This window comes from Corvus moneduloides, chromosome 6 (assembly GCF_009650955.1).
Source record: "Corvus moneduloides isolate bCorMon1 chromosome 6, bCorMon1.pri, whole genome shotgun sequence".
Classification (NCBI taxonomy): Eukaryota; Metazoa; Chordata; class Aves; order Passeriformes; family Corvidae; genus Corvus; species Corvus moneduloides.
This window is the reverse complement of record NC_045481.1, coordinates 45,330,055-45,354,142: the sequence shown is the minus strand read 5'-3', so window position 1 is coordinate 45,354,142 and position 24,088 is coordinate 45,330,055. Positions and strand designations below refer to the sequence as shown.

The 24,088-nt window shown below is 42.6% G+C and overlaps 1 protein-coding gene across 3 annotated transcripts in view; it reads right to left on the bottom strand.

The window, feature by feature from the left end:
* Positions 1-24,088, bottom strand: part of LRRC56 (leucine rich repeat containing 56) — a 78,567-nt gene that overhangs the window by 5,721 nt on the left and 48,758 nt on the right. For 2 of the 3 annotated variants that reach the window (XM_032111609.1, XM_032111608.1), the window contains 6 exons: positions 11,490-11,586; positions 10,894-11,091; positions 6,559-6,736; positions 2,919-3,122; positions 1,509-1,573; positions 256-386 (listed from right to left, as the gene is read on the bottom strand). In XM_032111609.1, coding sequence (XP_031967500.1) covers positions 256-386; positions 1,509-1,573; positions 2,919-3,122; positions 6,559-6,736; positions 10,894-11,091; positions 11,490-11,586 — 873 coding nt within the window. Of the gene's footprint in view, positions 1-255; positions 387-1,508; positions 1,574-2,918; positions 3,123-6,558; positions 6,737-10,893; positions 11,092-11,489; positions 11,587-13,728; positions 16,592-24,088 lie in introns of those variants that run through there. The other variant, XM_032111611.1, reaches the window with a different exon arrangement.

Here is a 24,088-nt window from a genome sequence, read left to right as displayed (position 1 = left end):
ATTTCCTTCTCTTGCTAAGGAAGTGAGCCCATCCTGCCCGTGCTCCAGAGAGAAGGTAGAGGATTCTTCTTCCTTGCCATCCCGCAGATACTCCAGGCAGGAGGACTGCCGCCCAAAGCAGGGACAGGAAAGCAGGAGGCCGAGACTATCCCTCGAAACCGCCACCAGGTGGCCAAAGCGCTGATTTTAATTTTGCAGCAGAAAATGAATGCACAGTTTATTTATTGAACGGCAAGATTTCCCCGGCGGTCTCACCCCTTGTGCTGCTCCGTCCATGCTGTCTGGTCGGGGGACACCTTTTCCTGGTGCAGATCTCTTCCTCCTCCAGAGCCACAAAGGTTTTCTGTCGGCAGGCCAGACGGTTTCAAAGGGCTCACAGCAGGTGGCTGCGGAAATGGCAGAAGTTATCTAGATATCCCTCGGAACTCTTCCCAGCTCCGTTTCTAGATGTGGATTTTAGAATGCATCAGAGCCCACTGCTGTTTCTGAATTTTTAGATCACCCCTCACCATTTTCTAACTCCTCAGTTTTAAGAAGTCCCACTCCCCAGTCATGTGCTGTTACAGCCTGAGGAACCCAGGGTAGCAGTTAAAAAATTGTTGATTTATATTTCACTGGATATAAGCCTATAGTACCTATACCAATAGGCATTATAAGACCAGTACCACAGAAACTGCATCACGCAGTATATGACCACAGTCTCACTCCACAGCCTAGTTTTCAGCACACAGTAATTCACTGTAAGGTTCAAATTTGTTTCAGAAAAGCTTCCTATACCGAGGCAGCGGCAGCAGAAGGACAAGGGTGATACATACGTTTTCTCCTGCAGTTCTTTAACATCTGTTGTCAGGATTAAGTCAGCATCCTGTGCATCTCCCTGATTTACCACAACCTGTTTAAACCCACACATGTGCAGCTGTGCTGTGTTGAACCTGAGAGCCCACAAAAGCTGACCATGACAAACCAGGCTGCTCCCCTTTACACACATGGGTATCCTCTTACTAAATTACTGCTGAAATGAGCAGGCTGACCCGCAGGGCAGGGGTACCACCCCACTGCCAAGAGGAACAAACTTTGGATTTGTGTTTGTTCAGTCAGTAGGAATGTTCAGTCAGTTCAGCAGTATTAGCAAGCTGACTGTTTATGCCAACGTCAAAGAAACACTGCTGAAAAAAATCTTTTTCTTAACAGCTGTTGTAGAAATACCATCAAATTTTGCAATCCTGCCTTGTACTTGCTCATTGCAGGATGATAGGAAGTCTGCCCCCAGCAGCTGATCTGTGATTTTCACGTGTTCCCTTGCAGCTGATAGTCCACTGCTGCTAACACATGGGCACATGCAACATCACGGCCAGAGACCCTCTGTCCTCCCCAAAGGCAACAACTGCATGTTGGGGGTTCTTGGGCTACAGAAGAGAGGGAGCTGCCACAAGCCACAGTGGGAGTTCAGTTTATCCCAGGAGTTATGGGGGTCACCATGCAGGAATATGAAGTATAAAAAAACATACACCTAGCTTTTGCCTCCTTTCTCGAAGGGCCTTGGCGGGGTTCCCACATATAACTTGACGGAGTCCTAAGAAAACCAGGAAAAAAGAAAACATTTTACTCCAGCATTTAACAAACAGTGCTGTCTTTGAAGCCAGTCCATATAATTTCCCATAGACAGGAAGTTGTAGTATTTCATGGTGTAGGTTCACAGTATCACCTGGCATGGCCTGCCACTGCTGCTAAGAGGCAGTTTCTCTCTTTCCATCAGAAACTGTCTTCTTCTGCTCCTGCCCTGTCTCCTTAGTCATGCTGGTGGAAATATTTGTGTGGACACATGGTAAGTCAGATCAGGGAACAAATCTGGATTAAAGCAAAATATGATTTTTTGGGGTTCTTTTTTAATTTATTTTTCTGGATCTAGATCAAAATCAGATTAACAAGAGGTAAGGCAGCTAAGGGTCAGAAGAAGCAGTGAACACTGGGTGAAAAGAAGAAGCAGTGAACAGTGAAACTGTCTCTATCAGTAGTGTTAGCTGCCTAAAAGTACATGTAAAATTACAGTCTCATTCCCTGACAAGCTGTACTTGGTTTCCATGTACATTTCCAAATGTGCACTCAGCTGTTGACTCTGCATTGCTTCATCTAATCCACCATCCTGAGTCCTACCTAAAGACAGGGAACTGAGGAGAGATTGGCATCTGAGAAAAGCAGCCCACAATGCCTGGAAACAAACACCATCTTCCTATCTAATCTGCACTCCGTCGGCTGGTGGAGTTACACCGTCAAGGTGTTTTCAGGAGTCAGGGAAGGATGGGTAGTATTTCCAAGTGACTAGGGTGAGAAGGGCAGTGGCTTTGGGCTAGCCTGTAGATCGAGATGTGAAGTTAAGGAACTGACTCCTCTTGCTGAGGGACCAACCTCTGGAAACCCAAACCAAAGTGCTCATTGACAGCAGCGATGCTGCTGCAGTATGACACTGCAGCACACACAGTCCGAGCACACGATCCAGGGGGGAGCGAAGGTGCATCACAACACCTTTCTAGGGGACTACCTTGGACCACATTCCCGTGGCTGAACAGGATGTGCCCAGATGTCACTCAAGCAGGACAGCTGCAATGAGGTCTGAAAGGCAGCACCAGCAGGGGAGCACCATTGCAGTATGGGGCATGGAAAAGGGACAGCAGCACAGGGTGCATGGGGGCGAGGGGCTGAGGAGTGGGCAGCCCAGGCGACTTGCACCTTCTGCTGCAGGGGGAAATAAAGGAAAGCCTATGCTAGAGCAGGTGAGTCTCATGGAAGAAAACATATGCTGAACCTGATTAGCAGTGGCATGGGTGGGTGGTATTCAAAGCACCCTGGCTTTCATCAGTAATAACATTCAGAAGGAGGTGGAGGTGTGGGAAAGAACAGGATTAAAAAATATACATTACCATGTGTCAAATCACTGGAGTCATCTTCTGTGAACAGCTTATCAGGAAAAACAGCGGGATCTGGAAGAGGACAGCTACTGGACAGGAGGCTGGCACCACTACACGTCCCTATGTTAGCAGAACACTGTGCATTTCCAGGTCTGGAAGCTGTTGGGGGTTTTGGGCCACATCCAGACTGCTTTGCTACTGCCCCAAGATAAGGATCTAGAAGAGAGATTTCGTTAGTGTGAGCACAGTTGTGCAAGGCTTCAAACCACACCATCACTGTACCTTGCCAATATCATGACTGCTGCTGCACACCTGGAGCTAGAGGGACAGAAAAATATGTAACAGCAGCTACAAGAAACATGCTGGAATGGGTCCAGCCTAAAGACAGAGGTCTTCCTGTGCTGCACAGTCACGGCAGAATCTGGGGATCCCTAACTAAACTGATATCCCTTCCCACCCTTCTCCTGTTCCTGGGCACCAGAGAGACAGCTGGGGTTATGGGTCAGTGTCATAGGTTAGCAAGCATAGTCCCGGAAGGGATGTCCTTGCTAAGGGGTGCTTACAGTTTCCTCTGGGAACTGATAGAACCTATCAGCTGGCCAGTTTGAATATGGACAATTCTCTAAGCCACTTAAAGTTGTGACCACCTCTGTGATCCACATTTAAGAATAGGCAAACTCCCCCTCCAAGCTCTCTCTCGTTTCCGGCGCTGGCACAGGTGGCTGCGGGCCCCGTGTGGGGGCCAGCGGGCCCAGCCCAGGCCCTGCTCGGGCCAGGCCAGGCCAGGCCACGGCCATCCTGGAGCCGATGGACCTGTTCCAGCCGTGGAACCCCCCCACTGCCCTGCTGTGGGCAGCCGGAGCGGCTCGGCTCTCCCCCCTCTCCACTGCGATAAGAAAAATTCAACATTCCAGCTGCAAAGCTGCAAGGCCGAGGTGAGATTAACCCTTTTATTGCTGTGAAGAGCTGAAAACCTGAGGGAAGAGAGAGAGGAGATGCTTAAAGCTGAAAGTCTGTTGTGAAGCTATGATGTATCAGAGTATCCTGTTGTAATTTCATGAAGATATGAGTGTTCAACTCGTGAGCAAAAGCACCTGCGCTGAGATAGGCAGATGCTGATGCAGCTGTAATTTCATGAGAAGTTTGGACAGGGAGAGATGAACCAGATGAGGACTTTTGCTCCAAACGGGAAAGGAGAAAACCTCAGTCCGTAGAGATGAACCAGATGAGGACTTTTGCTCCAAATGGGAAAGGAGAAAACCTCAGTTCCTAGAGATGCTCCCAGAGATAGTCCTAAAGATGAAGATGATGAAGACCCTTTGCTCCCAGGGAAGGAGAAGGGCCTCTGTTTTTGTTTCTGAACGGCTCAACCTTAAAATTGTACCCCAAAAAACTTCAAGAGTGGACCCTCGAAAGCAGTTGTGGGAAAAGCTGCAAGTCCGGGGAAAGGACTCACACGCAGGCAGAGAGACTCCTCTTCCTAAATGGACTGAACAATATTTGGAAGTGGGTGGCTGTCTCGTTGTGATACTGTTTTCATAGCATGAGCAAGAAGAGACTTCTCGTTCTAAATGGACTGAACAAGGTTATTATGGAAGTGGTAAACAGACTGAACATCTTAAGGGCTGTCTTTTCACATTGTCAGTGGAAGAAGGGAGGAAGGTGGGGGGAGGAGGAGAGTTCTGAAGGTGGTATAATTTTTTTTCCTTCTTCTTTTAGGTCTGTTAATAAACTTCTGTATATTCTTTCAAGTTTGGTGCCTGCTTTGCATTTCTCCTAATTCTTATCTCACAGCAGATAAACAGTAATGAGTATTTTGGACCAAACCACTACAGTCAGGAACTGCTCTGTGCTCACCACCCACCTCTGATTGTCTCACAGGTGAGCCTGGATGCATCCACGGCTCTGCTACTTCCCCTGCCTGCATGCCCAGAATAAGTGTAAGCTGCCTCTCATTTGCTGCCCACCTGCCCAAAGGGGAACCACTGCAGACTTGCCACAGGCACAGCCTAGGCCCCTGTCTTAAAATACATTGCTTAAATGCCCCGGCACAATGCAGATGGTGATGGACACCCTACCAGAGCTATCAGTCAAACAAGGGAAACTGTGTACCAGGAGTTACAGAAATCTGGGAATGGCAGTGATAGATTTTTCCAGTACTTCCCCAGGGACAGATACTTTTCTACCACAGAAAGAAAGGTGAAAACTGTTTTTGTAATGCTACAGGGCAGGAAGGTTTATACAAAAACTAGCAAAGGCAGACAGAGCCTCGTCCTCTTACCTGCTCAACTGCTGGCTGTCCTGGGAGCACAGCACAGCTCTAAGAGCAGCATATGCAGCTAACCACCCACAGGAGAGAGAATTTCATTTCAGTGCCCAGATGAATAACGTGCTTTGTAAACTGTTGAGCATCTACCAGCTCCAAAGTGAGGAATCAGCTCTGTAATAATCTGGCCATTTCCTTAAAAGCTGAGTGTTACGGAAATGTATCTTGGGCACAGCTGTTAATAGGAACCCATGAAACACACAGCACATGAAAAGTACCCAAACCAACGTTGCTACTGGAAGGGAAAAAGTACTGGGATGTCTGAACCTGACCATATGAACTTACTGGTTTAGAGCTGCAGGCAAGAATGTAAGTCTGGTTACACTACGAAATCACGTGAATTCACAATTTCGTGCTCTGCCCCTACTGTTTCTGTCAGCGAACTTTGTTAACTGGTTTTCTGAACCTCAGGTGATGTTGCCAAAGCAGGATCACTGAGGGATCAGATTTTAATGGATTTTTTCCCTACCATGACTACTATTACAACTAATGATTTGGACCCGTAGGGATTAAATAAATGACAAATGTATGTACTTATTCCAAAACAAACTAAATTTTTAATGGACTACAGTTGGCAGGCAAACCGCAACTTGGGGAGGGGGCTGGGAAGCCAACTGCATTGCTCACACTAATGGGAAGCAACAGGAGCAGTTATAGGAAATACTTTGCAATATTTAATAGTATGTGGTAAAGTGCATGTAGCATGACACATAAAACCATGGACATCCGAACTATTACCAAGGCTACAGGCAAGGGGACAACAGATTTACTTTCAAACCATTTATTCTCTACTAATGAATGTAATGAACTTAATCATAGTAACAAAGAAAGTGGAACAGATTTCTTACGAGACCATGCAATCTTCCTGAGATGTTGCTACCACTAAAGGGTGGTAATCAAATTGCCTTTCCTATTATTAAATTGGAATTGGAAATTCTACTACATCCATGCTACACAGGATTGACTATTACCATGGAAAGAGCTGTGAACAGCTGTTGTTGAAACATTCCTTTCCAAGCTTTGCTTTTTCCCATCAAGCAGAATGAGCCCTAAGTACAGACTCCCAGCTACTGCTGGATTTGCTTGATGCTCTAGAAGTTGTCTGCATTTTTTGATCTTGATTCCCAGATTAGGACAAATTTCCATTTAAATCTGCACTGTTAACTGCTGAATTACAGATTTCTTACTTCCCAAGTGAAGAAGACAACATCCTTTGTCCCTTTACTGTAAGTAAGATTGGCTTTAAAAAGGTTGGCTTGCTCTTCATCTTTCTTTTTTTACACATCATAACTTGAAAAATGAACCCCAGCAGGAAACCCGTCATACCTAACCATGAAATGTCTCTGGCTAAACCACCTTCCTTGATGGATTCCTTGATGATTAGAGAATCCTCATGTATCTTCTTGGAAGGAAGGTGATCAGTCTGGCTTGCTGGTATTCTGTCCAAATACTTCAAGTGGGGAATGAGTTTTTTTACTTCCGCTCTGTAATTATAATCTGGTTCCTGGAGAAATTGAGAAAGTGGTCAGTTTATTTAACAGTTTGTGGACTTCAGTAGCACAGTACTGTTCAATTTGTATGACTGCCATACAATTTGAAATGCTCCTCACATAATTTCTGCTTGAACTGATCATGAAAGTGTCCTGAGCAGGGCAAAGACATGGCCTTCACCCAAAGGCTCTTTTGCTGTTTACCCACTGATGACTTTGCCATTTGTCTTTGTTATATCATGTATAACGTGCAAAAGCATAGCAGGCCACTGATGCCCACAGAAAGCCAGGGCACCCTCAGCATTCAGCCAGTCTCTCTCCCTGTTTTTGCAATTCTCTGGTAGTTGCATCAATACTTAGGTGATAGAAAGATTTGAAAACATGTTATGAGTGTTGCTACACCTGCTGATGGTAAAAGAAAGAGCATTTCCATGGACTGTGGTTTTAGGCACACAGAAAAAAAACATACAAAGCAAGAGTGCACTGCTAGTGGCAGAATACAAATGGACAGCTACCCACCAGTCAATTGCTTCAACCAGGCAAATCTTACGCTTTTCAGGACATTGCATGCAATACTAGAAACCCCCACAAAGCCAAGTCCTCACTCAATACAGAGTGATCACAAACAGAAATCTTTCTGTGGGACCTGGCTGGCTGGCTGCTCCCTCCCTCTGCATGATGCAGCACTGATGCTGGCAGAAGGAACTCACCAAATAAAATGTGTTAGTTGTTGTTAAGAGGCAGACACTAATTTTCTCAAACTAAGTCTTTAATCTTAATTTAGAAAATGAGGCAACCATTCTCAGCTACAGCCAATTCCCAGCCATGTCCTGTTGGAGAGGAGAATCATGTTATGCTCATGTTACATTACAGCAACAGAGGCTGCAGAATTTATCATCAGGTTCTTGCTCTTGGTTTAGATAACAGGGGAAGATGAGCTCATCTGAAAATCAAATTACAGGGACCAAACAGGCCATCTGAAGAAAGAGCAGTAAATTTAGCTGGACCATTCTGTAGATTAAAAGTAAATAAATAGGAGAGCTTTTACTGACCTTTAGCAAGGGCCAGACTACAAGAAGGAGCTTGAAGAATTAGAGCTGGCCATCAAGGACACACCAAAGTAAGCCCACATCTACTCTTTTCTATATGGCTTTTCTATATACCCAAAAAATGCAAACATTCATTGAAATCAAGAAAGCAACAAAGTCCATGGAGAAGCTCTCAGCAGCCACGGGCAGGCCCCACTTTGTAACCCCCTGAGGGCAAAGCGTCTTCCCAACACAGACACTGGGTGGGAGACTATAGTGAACTCAGTCTGCCTCTGCTACAAGTCAGTGTAAAATACACCATTGTGCTGACTCCCCCAACAAATTCTGCCTGGCATTTGAATGCAGCTACTGTAAGGACTTAAAGAGCACAGTTGCCTGTCTCCAAACACTGTTTAGGCCACAGAAGGACTTTGCCATGAGATAAGCACAGAATGGAGTCACAGGATGGCACTAACTCCAGGGTGAGGCGAGATCTGGTTGGCACATCCTGGATAATGCACCTGGACAAAAATTCCCCCTGTGGCAAACTGTGTAAAGAAGCAACTGCTCATACACATCACCAGTCAAACAAAGACCACCCCAAGTTATGGGACAGATGCCATCTGCAACCAGCAACAACCACTGAAGTTCCCCTAGATATTCCTTTGTGGATACCTGTAACTTGGACTGTAGATAAAATAAAGGTGGTACTATTGTGCAGGTGTTATCTCAGGCTTAGGGGGAGGTTAACAAATTGGGGAAGAAGAATGTATCACTGATAATGGACACAAAAAATGCAGAATTTACAGGCCATAAGGAAAGACAAATCAGCAACTGAGATGAAATCAGCTCTTGCTGGGTACAAGAATTCCTACAGGTCGAGACTGTGATCACTGACTCAAAAGAGAAAAAAGACTAAGCACGTGGACTAATTAGCATTGGAGGCAAGAGAGAATCATTTAACCAATGGCATAAGAGAACTGTGTAGTTAATGAGCTTTAATTCCTTTGTTTGCTAAAATGTATAAAGAGGGAAAAGTTTTGAATGACCTTGGGACCCCGAAACCAAGAAGCCCAGGTTGAAGAAGGACCAGCAGGGATGCCACTTGATCCACGGGTGGTGACAATATTCGTCTCTCTTCTCTCTTTCTTTCTATTTCTCTACCTCACATTTACTGTTAAATAAAATCTGTATTACTGACTTTGGCATAAGGTTTGCACTGTAATTTGGGCAGAGGCGTCTCTCACTAATCAGATCTCAGCACCTACTTGCACAGGAGTAGAGACAGCCATTCTGCATGGAGAAGAGCAGGAGGGCACGCCACTACATATTACTGCTCTTTGCAATTCCATTATGTGACAACATGCAGAGCATCCCAAGGACTGATTTCCTCACCTGAACAAGCCAAGGGAAATCTGACACTTCTCCATTACAAGTACACTTAAGGACTGAAGATGCCAAATCCTCCAAAAATCCCACTTTCATTGAGCAGGAACAAGGGAGTAGAATCAGACCTTCTGTGCTGTCAGGATACACTGCACCATTTCCATGGTAGGAAGCTATGCTAGGAAGTGTCAGTAGCTGTATTTATCTCTGTGGGAGTAGAAACAGTAAGCAGGCATGCCTTGTCCATCACAAGCAGGCAGTGCTTCCTTACTGCAGGAATATGGTTTTTCCTCTCATGATTGCATCTTCCATAAGGAAGAAATGTTCCAAAATGGAGAAATAATTTTGGTTACAAGCAGTTACAAGTGTGGTTCCTTAAGTATAATTTTACCAGTTCAAACTAGAAAGGCAAGTATATAATATTTTCTTTTGAATTCCAGAGAGGAAAATTATGATAGATAAAGACCTACCTTCCATGGCCCCTTTAACTGAGCAATAAGATCAAGCAACAATTACATCTGAAAAATGCTAGTAACTCGTATATTTAAGAAGTGCCAAGATTTAATATATGTCTATTGCATGATTGAGTTTTAGTGTTAGCACCTGTTTTGAAGTCTAAGTCCAGGAAAAATATCAAACCCAGCCTTTTAGGCAAATTAACAGCATGAGCAAGACCATTTTGAAAGACACAGGAAAGCTATGGAATATGTCACAGTAGGATAACAGCATCAGCTCTGATTTTTGAACCCTGCATTATCAGCTGTTTATGGTGCCATTGGGAATTGCACCATCTTTAGTGAGACCTGTGTTTTACCTAACTCTGTGCGTCCACAGACCTTCCAAAAGACCTGGATGGCAATATATTGGTATTTTAATATCCCAACAATGCTTTTTTATGAAGCAGGAGAAAGTGAAAGAGAGTAATACAGTTCTGAGGCTGTTCATGTAGAATTAGATCTCTCTTGCTTTGCTTGCTGAGTGCCCTGAAACCCAAATCAGATCATGTATTACTGTGTTCTCACCTTTGTGACACAGAGGCTCTCTCATGCCTTCAACAAAATACTTTAGAAGAAATTATTCTATCATTTCAGTACGTAAGACCTGAATCACTGTATTTTGTATCTTCAGCTTTTTCTGAAGGTCTTTTTGGTCATTTGATTTTAACCTTTCAGGAGAAAGGGTAACAAGCAGTTCCTACATTATAGCTTTTCCTAGTTACCTCAAGCACTGTGCTTCTGAGGACTCAACTTCTGAATCTGGTGGTGTTGGAGCACTTGCTTTTGGACTGGAGACCCTCTAAAATAAATGCAAAAAACTCAAAACCAGGTATCTAATCACAGAATCACCGAATGGTTGGGGTTGGAAGTGACTTCTTAAGATCACCTAGTCAGGTTCACCTGGAGCAGGTTGCACAGGATTGCATCCAGGTGGGTTTTGAGTATCTCCAGGGGAGGAGACTCCACAGCCTCTCTGGGAAGCCTGTTCCAGTGCTCATACTCCAAGTAAAGAAGTTTTTCCTCATATTGCTGGGAAACAGGCCTGAGTCTTTACTAGCACTCTTTTATTTCACTTATGGTCATCTTGGAGACTATACTGATGAGATCACAAAATCAACAGAAATTAAAGGTGGGAAACGCATCCCATGTCATCATTTAGAATGATGCAATAGGAAGATGCAGAAACATTTCTCATTTCCAACTCACAGTTAAAAAGCACTGACAAAAAATTAACACAATATGTGCAAACCAAGTCCTCACCTCTTCAGATTCTGCATTTGGTTTCAGGCAAATAAGGTTGCCCTCCACTGTCAGGTGGCTTAGCTTGCAACAAAGTTGCAGGTACTGCATCTGGTTGATGTCCTCAATATTGTTCCCTTCCAGGTCCAAAACCTCAAGGTGATCCAGCCAGGTCAGCTGGCTCAGGTCGGAGATATTGTTATAAGCAATGTAGAGTTCCTCAGCAGAAATAAACAGAATAAATATGTAAACCATGAGGTTGCACAAGTACCATCCAAGCTTTGCAAAACGTTTTCTAATATTTGAAATACTAAATGTCACAGGATAAAACTAGAAAGGAAGTGAACATTTGATAAAGTGTGGCTGCTGCAGCCTTAAATAACAAGTGCTAATTTAGGCATATACTGCTTTAGGCATACTCAGGATCAGAGCTGAATGTTGCACCTCATTTAAAAAAGCTATATTGTAGCATCTTTTAAACTAACACATGCAATTCAAGGCATCAGACCAAAGCCAGTCAGAAAAGCAAAAGGTGAGGAGAAGGAAGACTAAAAGTAAAGAGTATCGACTGTAGGTAGCTCTGAGATTGTCATTTGGCAGGACACATCCATACTTACTTTCAGAGAGCTGCAGGAAGAGATCCCATCTAAATCTGAAAGCCCACACCGAGCCATCCACAGGACACGGAGACAGGACAATGAGGTTCCAAGATCCCTTATAAAAAAACAATTCAAGCTCTATTTGAATGAATGAAAAAACTCAAGATTTGCTTTCTTTCTCCTAAGACTAGACCACTGCTACTTCCTTCAAATGTCACATTGTTTACAAAAAATTCCATTAAAAATGTTCACCCTCAAAAGTGGGGAATAAAATTATACCCCTCTTTACTTAGCCCACTGTCATCTTTGTTCTTGTATGACAACATGTCACTCCAGCTCTGTTTGATTCAGATTATTCCAAGGGCTACATCATGGTAATTCTGCTGTAAATCACAGGCAATTGCTAAGAATTATGTGAGATTTTCTTATGCTGGCATCACTGGCTGTACACATATAACCCAAATTAACATATCTGAGCTGACTGCACGGTCAGCCTCACTCTGTCCCTCTTACCTCTGTTCTGATTTTGCAGTTGAAAGGAATAACACTTTTTCCAGATAACATTTTTTGAATCAGCAGAAAATGATAATCCTTTCCATCCTATTTTCCCACTCTTTGGGTGTAGCAAAATATAGCAAAAAAGGATCATTTATATGAACTTTAAACTTTTTGGTCATAACCCAGAAAATCACACACTGACCTGCTTGAGGCCGCACATGTGTAATGTCCCACTGACATTACAGTGGTGCACAATACAAAGATAATGCAAAAAGGGTGGCAAATCAAACTGGGAGCTTAATCACCTGCCATCTTTGGTAACACTAAGTTGCATAAAGCCACTAGTCTAACATAAACAAAATAAAACACTTTATCAAATCCAAAACCAACCAAAAGCTCAGAATTCTCTACTGTAGCCATGACATCAGAGTATCTGAATAATAAAGAACTAAACAGTGGGTAACTAAATACAAAGACATTTTATCAGAGGAGGTAGAGACTAGCACAGAGTTCAAAGAAATACAGGAATGGCTGAGTTGGAAGGAAGGTCACCTTGTCCAACATCCATACTCAAGCAGGGCCAGTTTCTCAGGACCATATAAAAAGCTAAAATACTTCTTAAATAGAGGTTATTGGACTTCAGAATTTTGGATTATCTATCTCTTACAATATCCATTCTTATAGTACAGAGAAGAGTAAGTTTTCTACAGAAAATTGCAGAAGATAGAAGTCATAGGGGCCCTTGTGATCTTGGAATAAAGGTAACAGTTCTTGTACTCATGTCTTCTCTTTGTGGATGACAGGGAACAAGACCAGCTTTGCATTGCTCTCTGAGAGCTTCATGCAGCTTTGCTACAGCTTTGCAGCAAACCCTTGTAGTCAAGCTGCCTGCTTCAGGGATACCTGGCATCCAGCCAGTCCAAGAGGTCATGAAGGAGTGCTTTTATAAGTGGGGATAGACATATTCTTAACTGTATTTTTTATTGTTTCTGTACCATCTGAGTACTTGGGAAGGGTCTTGTCAGGAGAAAGGAGACTGCGTAAGGCTGAATAAAGGATGGGTGCAAGGAAAAATATCCCCAGATGCCTCTCTTCTGTGATGGGCCAAATATAGGGTTGAATGGGAGTTTCTAGATGAAATTGGGGGTTTTCATCCCTCTGCCTTGTAGGGGCTGGTATGCCCATGGGCATCATTCAGACCTCTCTCACTTTATCCATCCTCTACCGCTGCAGGGGCTGCAGGCATTGAGCGTCTCTAATTATCCCTTCCCTGGATGCTGTCCATTAAGTAAGCTCACAATGGATACACCATACAATGTGTTTATGTAACATTTTATAGCTTTTGAGGTACAAACAGTGCAGCTGTCTCAATGGCTAGAACTAAGCAAAAAAGAAAAATCTTAGTCTCATTGCACATCTCTTTCCATCTAAGGCTACTCCTCCCTTGAGGAGAAAACCCTCAGCTGATATGAACCAGAACACCTGCAGTGAATTTTGTGCACCCAGGCAGCTTGCCTCTAGTGACACAAGGATAAAGAGAGCCAAATCCTTATCACCACATCCCTGGTCTTGCATAAGATCTTCCAGGGTCTATTTACATTGTGTATATTTTCTAAATAAAACAAAAACTGGTTCTAAGGCTTCCTTAAGGAACAGATGCCTCCCAAAGTAATATTTACAGAAAATTTATTATTAGATTTGCAAGCTGCATGCCTATAATAAGAAAGAAATTAAATTAAATTACAAAACCAGAACCTACCATCAAGCAAGGCCAACACATCCATAAACACAAATATGGCATTAGGAATAATATGAAGGGATTGCACTGCTCACTTCATGACCCTCTTCAAGCACTGATGAGGTTTTCCAGTTTTGGGCTAATTTTGCTGCAGAATTTTCTCTTCCGTAAACCATTGAACATAGATAAAGGGAAGTAGTCACTATCATTTTTTGTGTCATTGAAACAATGTTTCTGATAGATGCTCTGTTTATTAGGCCAGCAAAACTGAAGACAATCCTAACCCGATTACATATGGTAGAGTAAGGTATGGTTAATGGACTTTATTTCCATTTTTAATTTGTCTTGAATTTTCTAAGTGAAGTGTTTTTTCCACAGAAGGAGGTTGCAGTAACATGCTTGTTCCTAATGTTTCTCTGTCAATATAAAGAATGCCAAAGCAAAGCAGAGGATTAATTCCCAAGCAATTTTTACACAAGGCCCCAAGAATAAACAGTTATTCCCTCTAGTCCTTGATCACTCCATGCATTTGTGGAAGCAGTTTCCTGCTCCTACTCAGAGGTCTAAGACTTCCAGAGTTAAATCCCATTTCTCTTTGTCAGAGTTTTCTGTTCCAGAGCTGACTGTGGTTAAACCCAGTGCACACAGACAGGGTCAGTTCCTGCACACACCATGTGCTAGTTCATGCGTGGCACACGGTCACTATGAATTATTAGCTAACAAGTCCTTAAAGCATTCTCCTGCTGGGCACACCATCAGAAGACGACCCTAACTGAAATGACTTCTAAAACCTACTTACCTTACTCTTCACAATTTGTGCTGCCAAGTTTAGCCTCAAATCCATTCCAGTGTCATTCATGGGTTGCAGCTCTGACTCTCCTACAGCTAACTGGCATGAGTTAGGAGTAGCACTTTTAAGGTTAATACTAATCAAAGTTGATGAGGATTTGTATTCCAGACAAAGGAATTAGGTTGTACATCCCATGTCTTGGGTACTTGCAAAAGACAGAACCACTGCATGTCTGCAATGCAACCCAGTGTTTGATAATAGGGTCTTGTTATTAAAAGAATGCTTAAATAGACACTTCAGAAAAGAGAAAAATATGGAAGCTAATGGGAAGTGGTTTCTTACAAGGCTGAAGTTGACTGTCCCAAAGCTCATCTTTAACTCAAGAAACAAAATACTAAGAAAGCATGAACTTTGTTGCACTGTTTGGCCCAGTTTTGCTCTCTGTTTCAGGGAAGAGAGTTAGCAGCCCAAGGTATCTCTCCTCCTGCCCCTCAAGAAGGGCACTCCAGCTCTTATGAAGAGCAAATGACCGTCACCTCTCCTTGCTGGCTAATGCAGAGGCAGTGAGGAGAAGCGGCAAAAGGACTTTTTCCCCTTTGGGCCATACTGCAGAACCAAATTCTTCTTGCTGACATTGGGGTCATGCTAGCTGCTAGAGGAGGCTAAAATTCTGGATCATGCACTCACATTTTGGCCCTGCAGATCTTTACTCCTGCATCTGTAATGAGTCATCCCCAGTCAGAGATGTTATCACAGCAAAGTACATCTGCAAACATTTTATTCAGTAACTAACAAACTAATCTTTTGGAAGCTGCATGACTCATGCTGCAGCATCAGAGAAAATTCCCTTGTTAATTACTACAGAGATTATTGCCCTTGAGAGCATGGCTGCTGTAAGGTGAAATAGCCATCTAACTCAAAGCAAGCTGCTCCTGACAACTGCATGCACCTGCATTTCTGAAAATTCTTCTGAAATATTTTGGCTGGTGAGAAGAGAACTTAAGAGCTTGCAAGAGGTGGGAGTGTCTCCTCTGGGACCAACTCTAGAGCATCTGGCACATCCACCTTGGAGGGGGTGAGAGCAAAGCGAGGAGTTGTTTGAGCACACATGACCACCATGGGCGTGCAAGTGTACACACAGGCATGTTTTCATTTATGTTAAGTGCAGAGGGTGAGATCAGCCCAAACTGGGGAGAGACATCTACTGACTTTTCAAAAAGAAATGGAATTAATGGGAATCTGCACTCTGACAATGATTTACTAGGGTAAACTATTTAAATATAATCATAAACTCTTAATAACAATTTATCAGTGTAGTAAGAGAGAAAATCCACTATAATTATACATACAGTGTAACAAAACACTCCTCCAGAATAATCATTGACCAAGGCCAAAATTATTGAGGCATATGTCAGAGACCAGGATTCTCCTGTACTGGGCATGATATAAACATACAGAAAATTACAGTACCTATTCAAAAAATAGAAAGTAGGATTGAAAAGTTTGATAGCTGAAAGGAAAAACATGAGACATTGTAGAAGGCTGGTGGCAACTGGTCCTATGATGCAGCACAGGAGTGCTCCAGTGATGTGCAAACAACAAAGAGCTTAGAGAAGGAAAGACTATAGAGGAAACATAGCTGCCATTAATATACACATTAATCCCATTCCAGTGGACAAGCGTCCTGTTCCAAGTGACGTGGAAGCTGGAAACTTTACAGGAAAGGCAAAGAATTAATAACCAAAGCCATTATATATCCTGCTCACCCCTGCTATGCTTCATTCAAGACAGGTCTGAGGCAGAGAGATGGAGCTTTGGGTGGGAATGTGTATATCATAACCTTTGGTTGTGATAAACAGAGGATTACAGCCCCTGAAGCTGCCAAACCAGAGTCTTCCTGAGTAATTACTCCACATGTGCTCTTACACACACGCTTGCCTGCAAAACACACACTGAATATCACATCATGTTTTTAGTAATCCAAAGTGCCAAAAAATCAACATAGACTCCCCTAGTTTCATTTTTAACCCACAAATTTGCATTTATAATTGATTTTGAGAAAATAGCATTAATAAACCGAAGGGTTTGAAGCCTGGGTTCCAGCTATATCCAAATAACTGCTGCAGGGATGGGAACTCATCAAACAGCTCTGTGTTCCTGTGAGGGTCTTGGCAACACCCTCTGCACTTATGCACAACCATTTAGTATTTTTTCCCACGAAATCTGATGCTCCCATCTTGTCATCACTCCCCCAGGCTGGGGAGAGAGCAGAGGGGCAGTGAACAGTTTGGCTTACAGCACCTAATAACAAGTTTGAGAAATAATGTGTTCTTCCATTAATCCAACACCCTTGCTCTTCAGGGACTGATTTGATCCAGCCAAATTTTTACTGGATGAATATCAGACCTAGAGAGCCAAATCCTACTCTTGGTTTCACCACAATAAACCCTGAATAGCTCCACTGAGCTCAAGCTACCCAATAAACACAACAGCACAACCCTGAACATATTCATCTGTTTGAACCCATCGTTTTTTCTTGAAGTTGGTTTTGAATCATTTACCTAGAAATGAAGCCCTAAATCCAAGGAACTTGGAAGCAGTATCTCAAAGCACACTCGCATCTGTTGAATAAATCTCCAGAAGCAATACATCTAAAACAGCCATTGACACAGATTTTATTCATTTTAAAGATCGCTCTGAAAATGAATGCACTGGTAATTAGAGAAATTTAGATTGTAAGAGAGTGACCAAACTACAATCTTACAAAATAAAGGCATAAAACAATCCCATCTCTGATCTACAGAAATCAATTTATCAAGCCGCAGTGTGATAACATTGATATGGTCGATGTCGGCACAAAACGGTTTGGTTGTACAGATAATTCTGACATCTGAAACAAAAACTTTTAAAGCCTGAATGTTATTTAAATCAGTAACATATGTTCTAATAGGAAGCTTACATAATAGTTTCATTGTGTTCTCAAATAGCTGTATTCAAAATTGTAAAATTGATTGTATGCATGTGTTCCTCATACTTGATCAAATCCATGACACAGCCCCCAACTCTGCAAGCAGTGCTGAGGCCATGTCCTTATTGTCCTTGCAATGTCCTTTCACAGTTGAACAAATGTCATGTGAATGTGAAGACCTGCCTTGCTTTGCAGCATTGCAGTCTTCGTTGGTTTTGTATTCACCCTTCCAAATTCAAGTAGCAATATGCCGAGAACTGTTGGCTTGGTTCTCCTCTGTCTCACATCTTGTAAGGATCACCGTGACACACAGGTTGCCTTTTGCATCTTATGCTCCCTTGTGCCAGTGTTGAAACACGGCCCAAGGCTCAAGGTAACAAGGATCATGTCTCATTTTTTGCTGCCAGAAGGCCACTTTTAGGCTGAAATACCAGGGAATTGTAGCACCTAATAATCTGGCCTAATTCTGCCTTCTGAACTGTGCAACTTTGCAACAGAAAAAGTTCCTAATCCTGTTGAGACATGTTGTCGGAGACTTCAAAAACTAAGCAAAAAACAAGTTTGCCAGGCAATTCTTAAATACATCAGAGGAAGGCTAGCTTGTTCTAGGCTGAACAGAAAGCATGCATTTACCAAACATCTTCTTAAATAAAAACTGTGTCTATGAAATTCTGTTTTCATAACTCCCTTTTACATGCAAATGAAGAATTTCTGTGTGAACAAAAAGTTATTGTTGCCAAAGGTCTTTGCAGTAGCATGTCTCACTTGTTCCAAATTTTTGAGGCAACCTTACTATGAATAAGAAGCTGCTTTCAAAATGGGCTGCAGTGCCCTGGCAATATTTCTCCCAACAAACAAATTTCACTATTTTATTCCAGGGTTGGAGGGGGTGGGGTTTGCTGGTTGGTTGCTTGTGTGTTAAGTTCCAAGTTTGGAAAGGGGCAGAGATCTCGTATATTGCTTTTTTTAGCTGTGGATCTGTGCTGAATACATCACTGACAGCAAAAAGGGTGTCTGGGAGGAAATGCAACTGCCTGGTGCTGCACCAGGGGTAAATATATCAGGGAGAGCATTCAAGGTGCCACACTTCAGGCAGCCTGTGACTCTGCCTTCTCATCTTTGCTATGCCAAAGGGAGAGACACCTGCCACAGTTTTTGTGGGCCCACTAAGGCAAATCACAGTTATCAAGGAGCCACGTGCTTTTGGCCAGCATTTTCTCTAAAGCAAAAGCCTGAAAACAAGGACAGGAGACTACCTGGTTACAGCAGCCAAAACCACAAACTGTCCAAGGCAGTTTGGCTGTTTTCCAGGACAGGAGCCAGAGTGATGCTGGTGGTCCTTGTAACAGTACTTGAGCTCTGCCATGGACACATCTGCGGCCATTCTTCAAGCAGAGACACTGCATAAAAATCCTTGTTGCACTAACACTAGTGCCCACCACCCCCTGCCTCCCCCTCCAGAGGTGGCAGGCAAGGATTGCATCTGGATACAGGAGATGACAGCAGACGAAAAATCCAAACCCAATGAGATACATCTCTGGGCTATTCCTGATATATAACTTTCTCACTTGTCATTGTTGCTTCTCACTGCCTCATTGAAACCACTGTAGCAAATGCAGTACTACATCAAGTGCTATGTTCCTTGCAAGAACTTTATTTTCCATGTCAGATTACACCTTATTTAAACAAAAAGTACTTTGTGAGACCAAAAGGAGAGAGATATTTGTAAGTGAAATGAAGTGCCGATACATACACTTCTGTAACTCATCACACTTGTGTGGTTAAGGTAATCAAATGCTTACTTCTGTTAAAGTTAATACACATGAAATGTAGCTTTAATTTCAAGTGCTCTCATTTTTAGTTGCTGTCAAAAAAAACCTAGAGCGGAATAATGGGCTTGATCAACGCTGATGGAGTCAAGAACAGCAATTCCTTAACACACGAATATGCAACGTGTGGGAAGGATAACGTAATTTTGTGTTAATTTCCTTTTGATCATTAAAACTGCTTGTCAGCTTAGTTACTGCTACAGCATTCTCACAGTGAAAGAACAGTTGCTTTAATTCAGCTCCCACAATCAGAAAGGAGTAGAGGTTGCCAGAGTGTGGTCCTGTGGAACAAGACTTGCCCTTGACTATTTTTTTTTCCACCCTACTTCAGCTCCCACTCTTGGCATAAAGCTGCATCCCAGAAAAACTGCAGGAACCCAACACACCACGGCTGCATCCCACTGGGTGCACTACATCTTCCACAAGACCAAGTGAATTTTCAAATAGGAAAAAGTTGAGACACACAGTAAATAAAACTCTCACACCCACAGATCCATTGCCCCTCAGTTTAGCCCCAGAGCTACTGACAGTTCCTATAGCTTTGGCAATTGTTCATTCTCACTGTTGAAAGCTTACACATAAAAAAAATAAAGGATAATGAAACTGTGGTTACAGAGTGAGTTACTTACATTGAAGAATTGAATCCCACAGTGCTTTGAAATTTCCTGCATAAATAACTTCTCAGTCTCCCACATGCTGTGTGCCTGTTTCACAGTATGTTCCAGGTCTGAGCTTTGGCAGAGTAAGACAGATATATTCCAACTTTGCTTTAATATAGATCTCATCCTTCAAAATCAACACTTGAAACTTCTAATGCTTCAGGGTAAGCAGAAGGAATATTCTGTAAAAGATCCAAATCATCTGACAGATTCAGTGGTGTTAAGATGCATACCACAAAAAAAAAAAAAAAAAAAAAAAGGAAAAAAAGGAAAAAAAGGAAAAAAAAAGTTCCTGAAAAGTCTTTTTCTGTGTATCAGAAAAACTGGGATTCTAGATTAATTGACCCCACACAACTACAGAATTGGACCAGCGTGGAGTAGCTACTCAATTTTTGTCATGGTAATGGCTATAGAGTTTCCACTGTAAAAAATACTTGAAATATTGCAGAAGTTGGCTGATATGAAAACCTGGAGAGAAAATGTAATTTAAAGTGATTCAGTCTGAATATACAATGGTGGAAATGCAGGTTCCTGAGATTCTTTAGATCAGGCACATTTGAATGACACTAATGATTTTCTCCTGAGGCCAAAGGTCATTTCCTCTTTGTAACTTTTCCTTTCTTTTTTTAATCTGTGTATATATCTAAAAAGAAAACAAAAAATACAGAAGCTTGCAAGAAACAGATACAGGTACAGCTTGGACCTGTGAATGGCAATTGATTTCCTCCAGTTTCTTTCCTCTCTCAGCCTCTAATGTTCACTCCAGATCTGGCATGACAGACTTGCCTCCGTATGTCCCAAGTCAAGACTTCTTCCTTAAACAATATCATCAAGTGAGATTTTCTGTGCTTGCACTGGCCTCCAGATGTTGTTTTACAACAAGCAAACAAGATGCAAAGAGAAGCTTGGGGGACTGCAAAGCCCATCACAGGACTACCGAGGCAGATGAGACCTTAGAGATTTCCATCCTGAGGGTGTTACCACAAGGCAGAGCCTCAGCATTTCCTTCACAGCACACCAGTAGACATCCGCTGCAGGTGTGTGAATTGGATGTAGAGCATCTCGACCTCGCTTTTGTGGCAACTGTAGTTGCAACAATAAGCAGAGTAAACCAAACCTCTCTACGTTCTTGCCTGTGGTGAGATGAATCAGTAGAAAGTGGAGTGGTAAGATTGTGAGGCTGATGAAGTTCAAACCAGGAGATGCCTGGTTTTCAAATGGTCTTTTAAACACACAGTCTTTCATAAAACTTCTGTAACCAAAAGTGTAGGTGGTAGGTTTCGTTATCAGACCTTTGTGTTCAGGTTCTCACCCCCACAAGAAGAACACACAGTGCAGTTTATGGCAAAGGGTGAACAATGTGCACGCATTACACCTGCTAATGAAATCACAGCTTCACCTCCTAAAACACAAAGGCATTCCAGTATTTCTTTCTTGCAGCTATTGATCCAGCTATTGATGCATCTGAGAGATCTGATGCATCCTTTAAAAATCTCAGGACAGAAGGACAAAATTTTGCCATACAGCAAATCAGAAACATAGCTAGAGAAAAACAAGTGTGCATGTATTTTAGGGGGGAAATAGCAACAGGCCCTTTGTGTGCAGCAATGTGTCTACAGAAAATAAGAACTACTAAATCAACTCCTGTGTGGAGAATATTCTGTAGAAATTAAACCATGAAACTGATTGTACACAGAAATTCTATTTCTTAATTTTTTATTTGTATCACTTGGCACTTACCAACTGATGAATACAACCATTAGCTTAATTTCCCCTCCAACCTGATTCCTTCCCTTTTTTAAAATCAGCACTTACCTTGCATTCCAAGAACATATTTTCCCACTGAACATCATTATTTTCAATAAAAAAATCAAACAAGCTGTGGAGAAGCAATTCCCTTGTAGGAGAGAATCAAAACAACCTACAAACCCATTAAACCAATGCTGATTATTTTCCTATTTCCATGAAGACAATCTTTTCACAGCTGGATACCACTCAGGAAGGAGGCACCCAGCTTGAGCTGTTTTTGTGTTATTGTGCCACAATTAAATTCCTCTAAGGATCCAGACATCTGGGACTCTGCTGTGGGAAATCCAGTGCTGAGCCAGTAAGGAAACCCTGTCTGACTGTGTGAGTGTGGGGTGTGCAGGGAGCCAAGAGGGGCACCCGTGGGGTCACTGGAGCTCCTGCTGTGAAGGATCTTTGGTCCCAGCAGTGAAAATCTGGGGTGGTGGGAGTGTGACTGCAGGAGTGGCTCCTGGGTGGTCAGACAGGGAAGCTTCCTTAACAGTTCCACTGGCAGTGGGCTAATTACTACTGCTTCCCAACCCTGTTCTTTGGTGTTTCTCACACCATGATCATAACCATTCTTTCTCATCACTGGTTAAAATGAGTATTTAGGTGTAAATTTTCATAAGTGAACCCTGACATTGACAGCTGCAAACTGCCTAATAGCCAGGCACGAAAGTACTTATTTGCTGGCAGAAATCGGCTACTTATTACCAACATCTTTATCATATCTATCCAGAGCATGTAAGCAAGATCATGATACCATTAGGCCAAGCCTTACACACAACTCATTTAAAAGACTGTGTCTGCCCAGGAGTAATATATAAAATAAACAACTGAGATGGGAAATACAGCATATTTATACAGCTAACCCAGGATGCTGTAGAAACAACAGCTAACCCAGGAACTGAGTTGTATTCTTTTTGAAGACCTGTTTCAGTTGGATAGGTGCAAGGCATGAGAAAACATCCTGAAAGAAAAAGGCCACTTTTTACCAAATATACTCAAAGTGGAGTGTCTATTCAGATTGTAGGGAGAGAAAGGGCACAGTTATTAAATGGGCTTTTCCTACCTTGCAGGAGTTTACTGGCAGACTTCCTGCACACGTTACCTGTAACTTATTTACTTTGCTATTTCACTAGCCATGTTCATGATGCATAATGTGTTGCTGTGGTCTGTGATGATCCTCTGATGGTTTTCATGCCCTGTACTGTATGGCAGTCACAAAATAGGAACATGATAGTGGTGCACCTGGGGGAAGAAACCTGCTGCCATGGAACTGCTCAGATGACAATGAGAGCAGATCCTCTCTGCTCTGTGAGCAGACAGATACACTGCACTCTCCCCACCAACCCTGTCATGACCAAGAGACTCAAACCAGGAGCTGCAAGGGCAGGCCCTGCCTCATCTTCCCCTTCCTTACAGGTACACCCTGTACCTGACAGCCTGAAATAGAAGGCAGGGGAGTTTCAGCTAGGGAAAGCTTCAGAAAATGGGGTGCTGATGGTAAGAACCATGGAAAGACACTGAAAGGCCACAAACTTGTTTTTGGTGTCCTCTGTGCTTGCTGCAGAATTAAGCCTGAGCTCCACCTGTGCATTTGTACAGAAAAAGCTCAGCCTCCCCTGCTGTGGAATCAGCCTGTCAGATTCCCTGATATCTAAAGTCACAAAGACATGCTTTCTACTTTAGGTACCTGACCTGGTGAAATTAAACCAGAGGTCTACCCAGGACAGATAAGTGGTCAAAGCAATCAGATTTCCCCAGGGCCTAAGGCAGACAGGCTGATTGTGCTTTTCTGAAAATAATCCACTCAACTAAAAGCAGCTGTATTTCTCTCCCAAAACCATTACTTTTTATCAATAATATGAATATCCTTAAAACCATCAATGCTAAATAAAACTTGAGGTCACAGCAATTTTGCCCAGGTTTGTAATACTCCCAGGGATCAGCAGGCACTAACATGGATACAGAGATCATTAATACAGAGATCAAGATTCAATTTAAATGCTTTCTGAGCTCCTGGAAAGCACTCAAAGTCCTCAAAGAACATGTTCTTGAGATAGACTTCAAAAAAACAAGACCTGTTGCTTTTACATGTGATATCTATGTACCTATGTACACGTTACTATGCATCAAGCATAGTAATCCAGTAATTGCAAAAGATTAGAAATGACAGAAGAAAAGGGAGGAAAAAAACTGGAGAGGAAAAAAAAAGAGGAAAGGAATAAGTAAAAACGACAAGGACAAAAAGCAAATTTAGGAGAATGTTGCCCCCATGTTCCTCCTGTTTGAGGGAAAACTATCCAGCAAATAGTTGGTGCCTAGACACATCATCAGCAGCGCA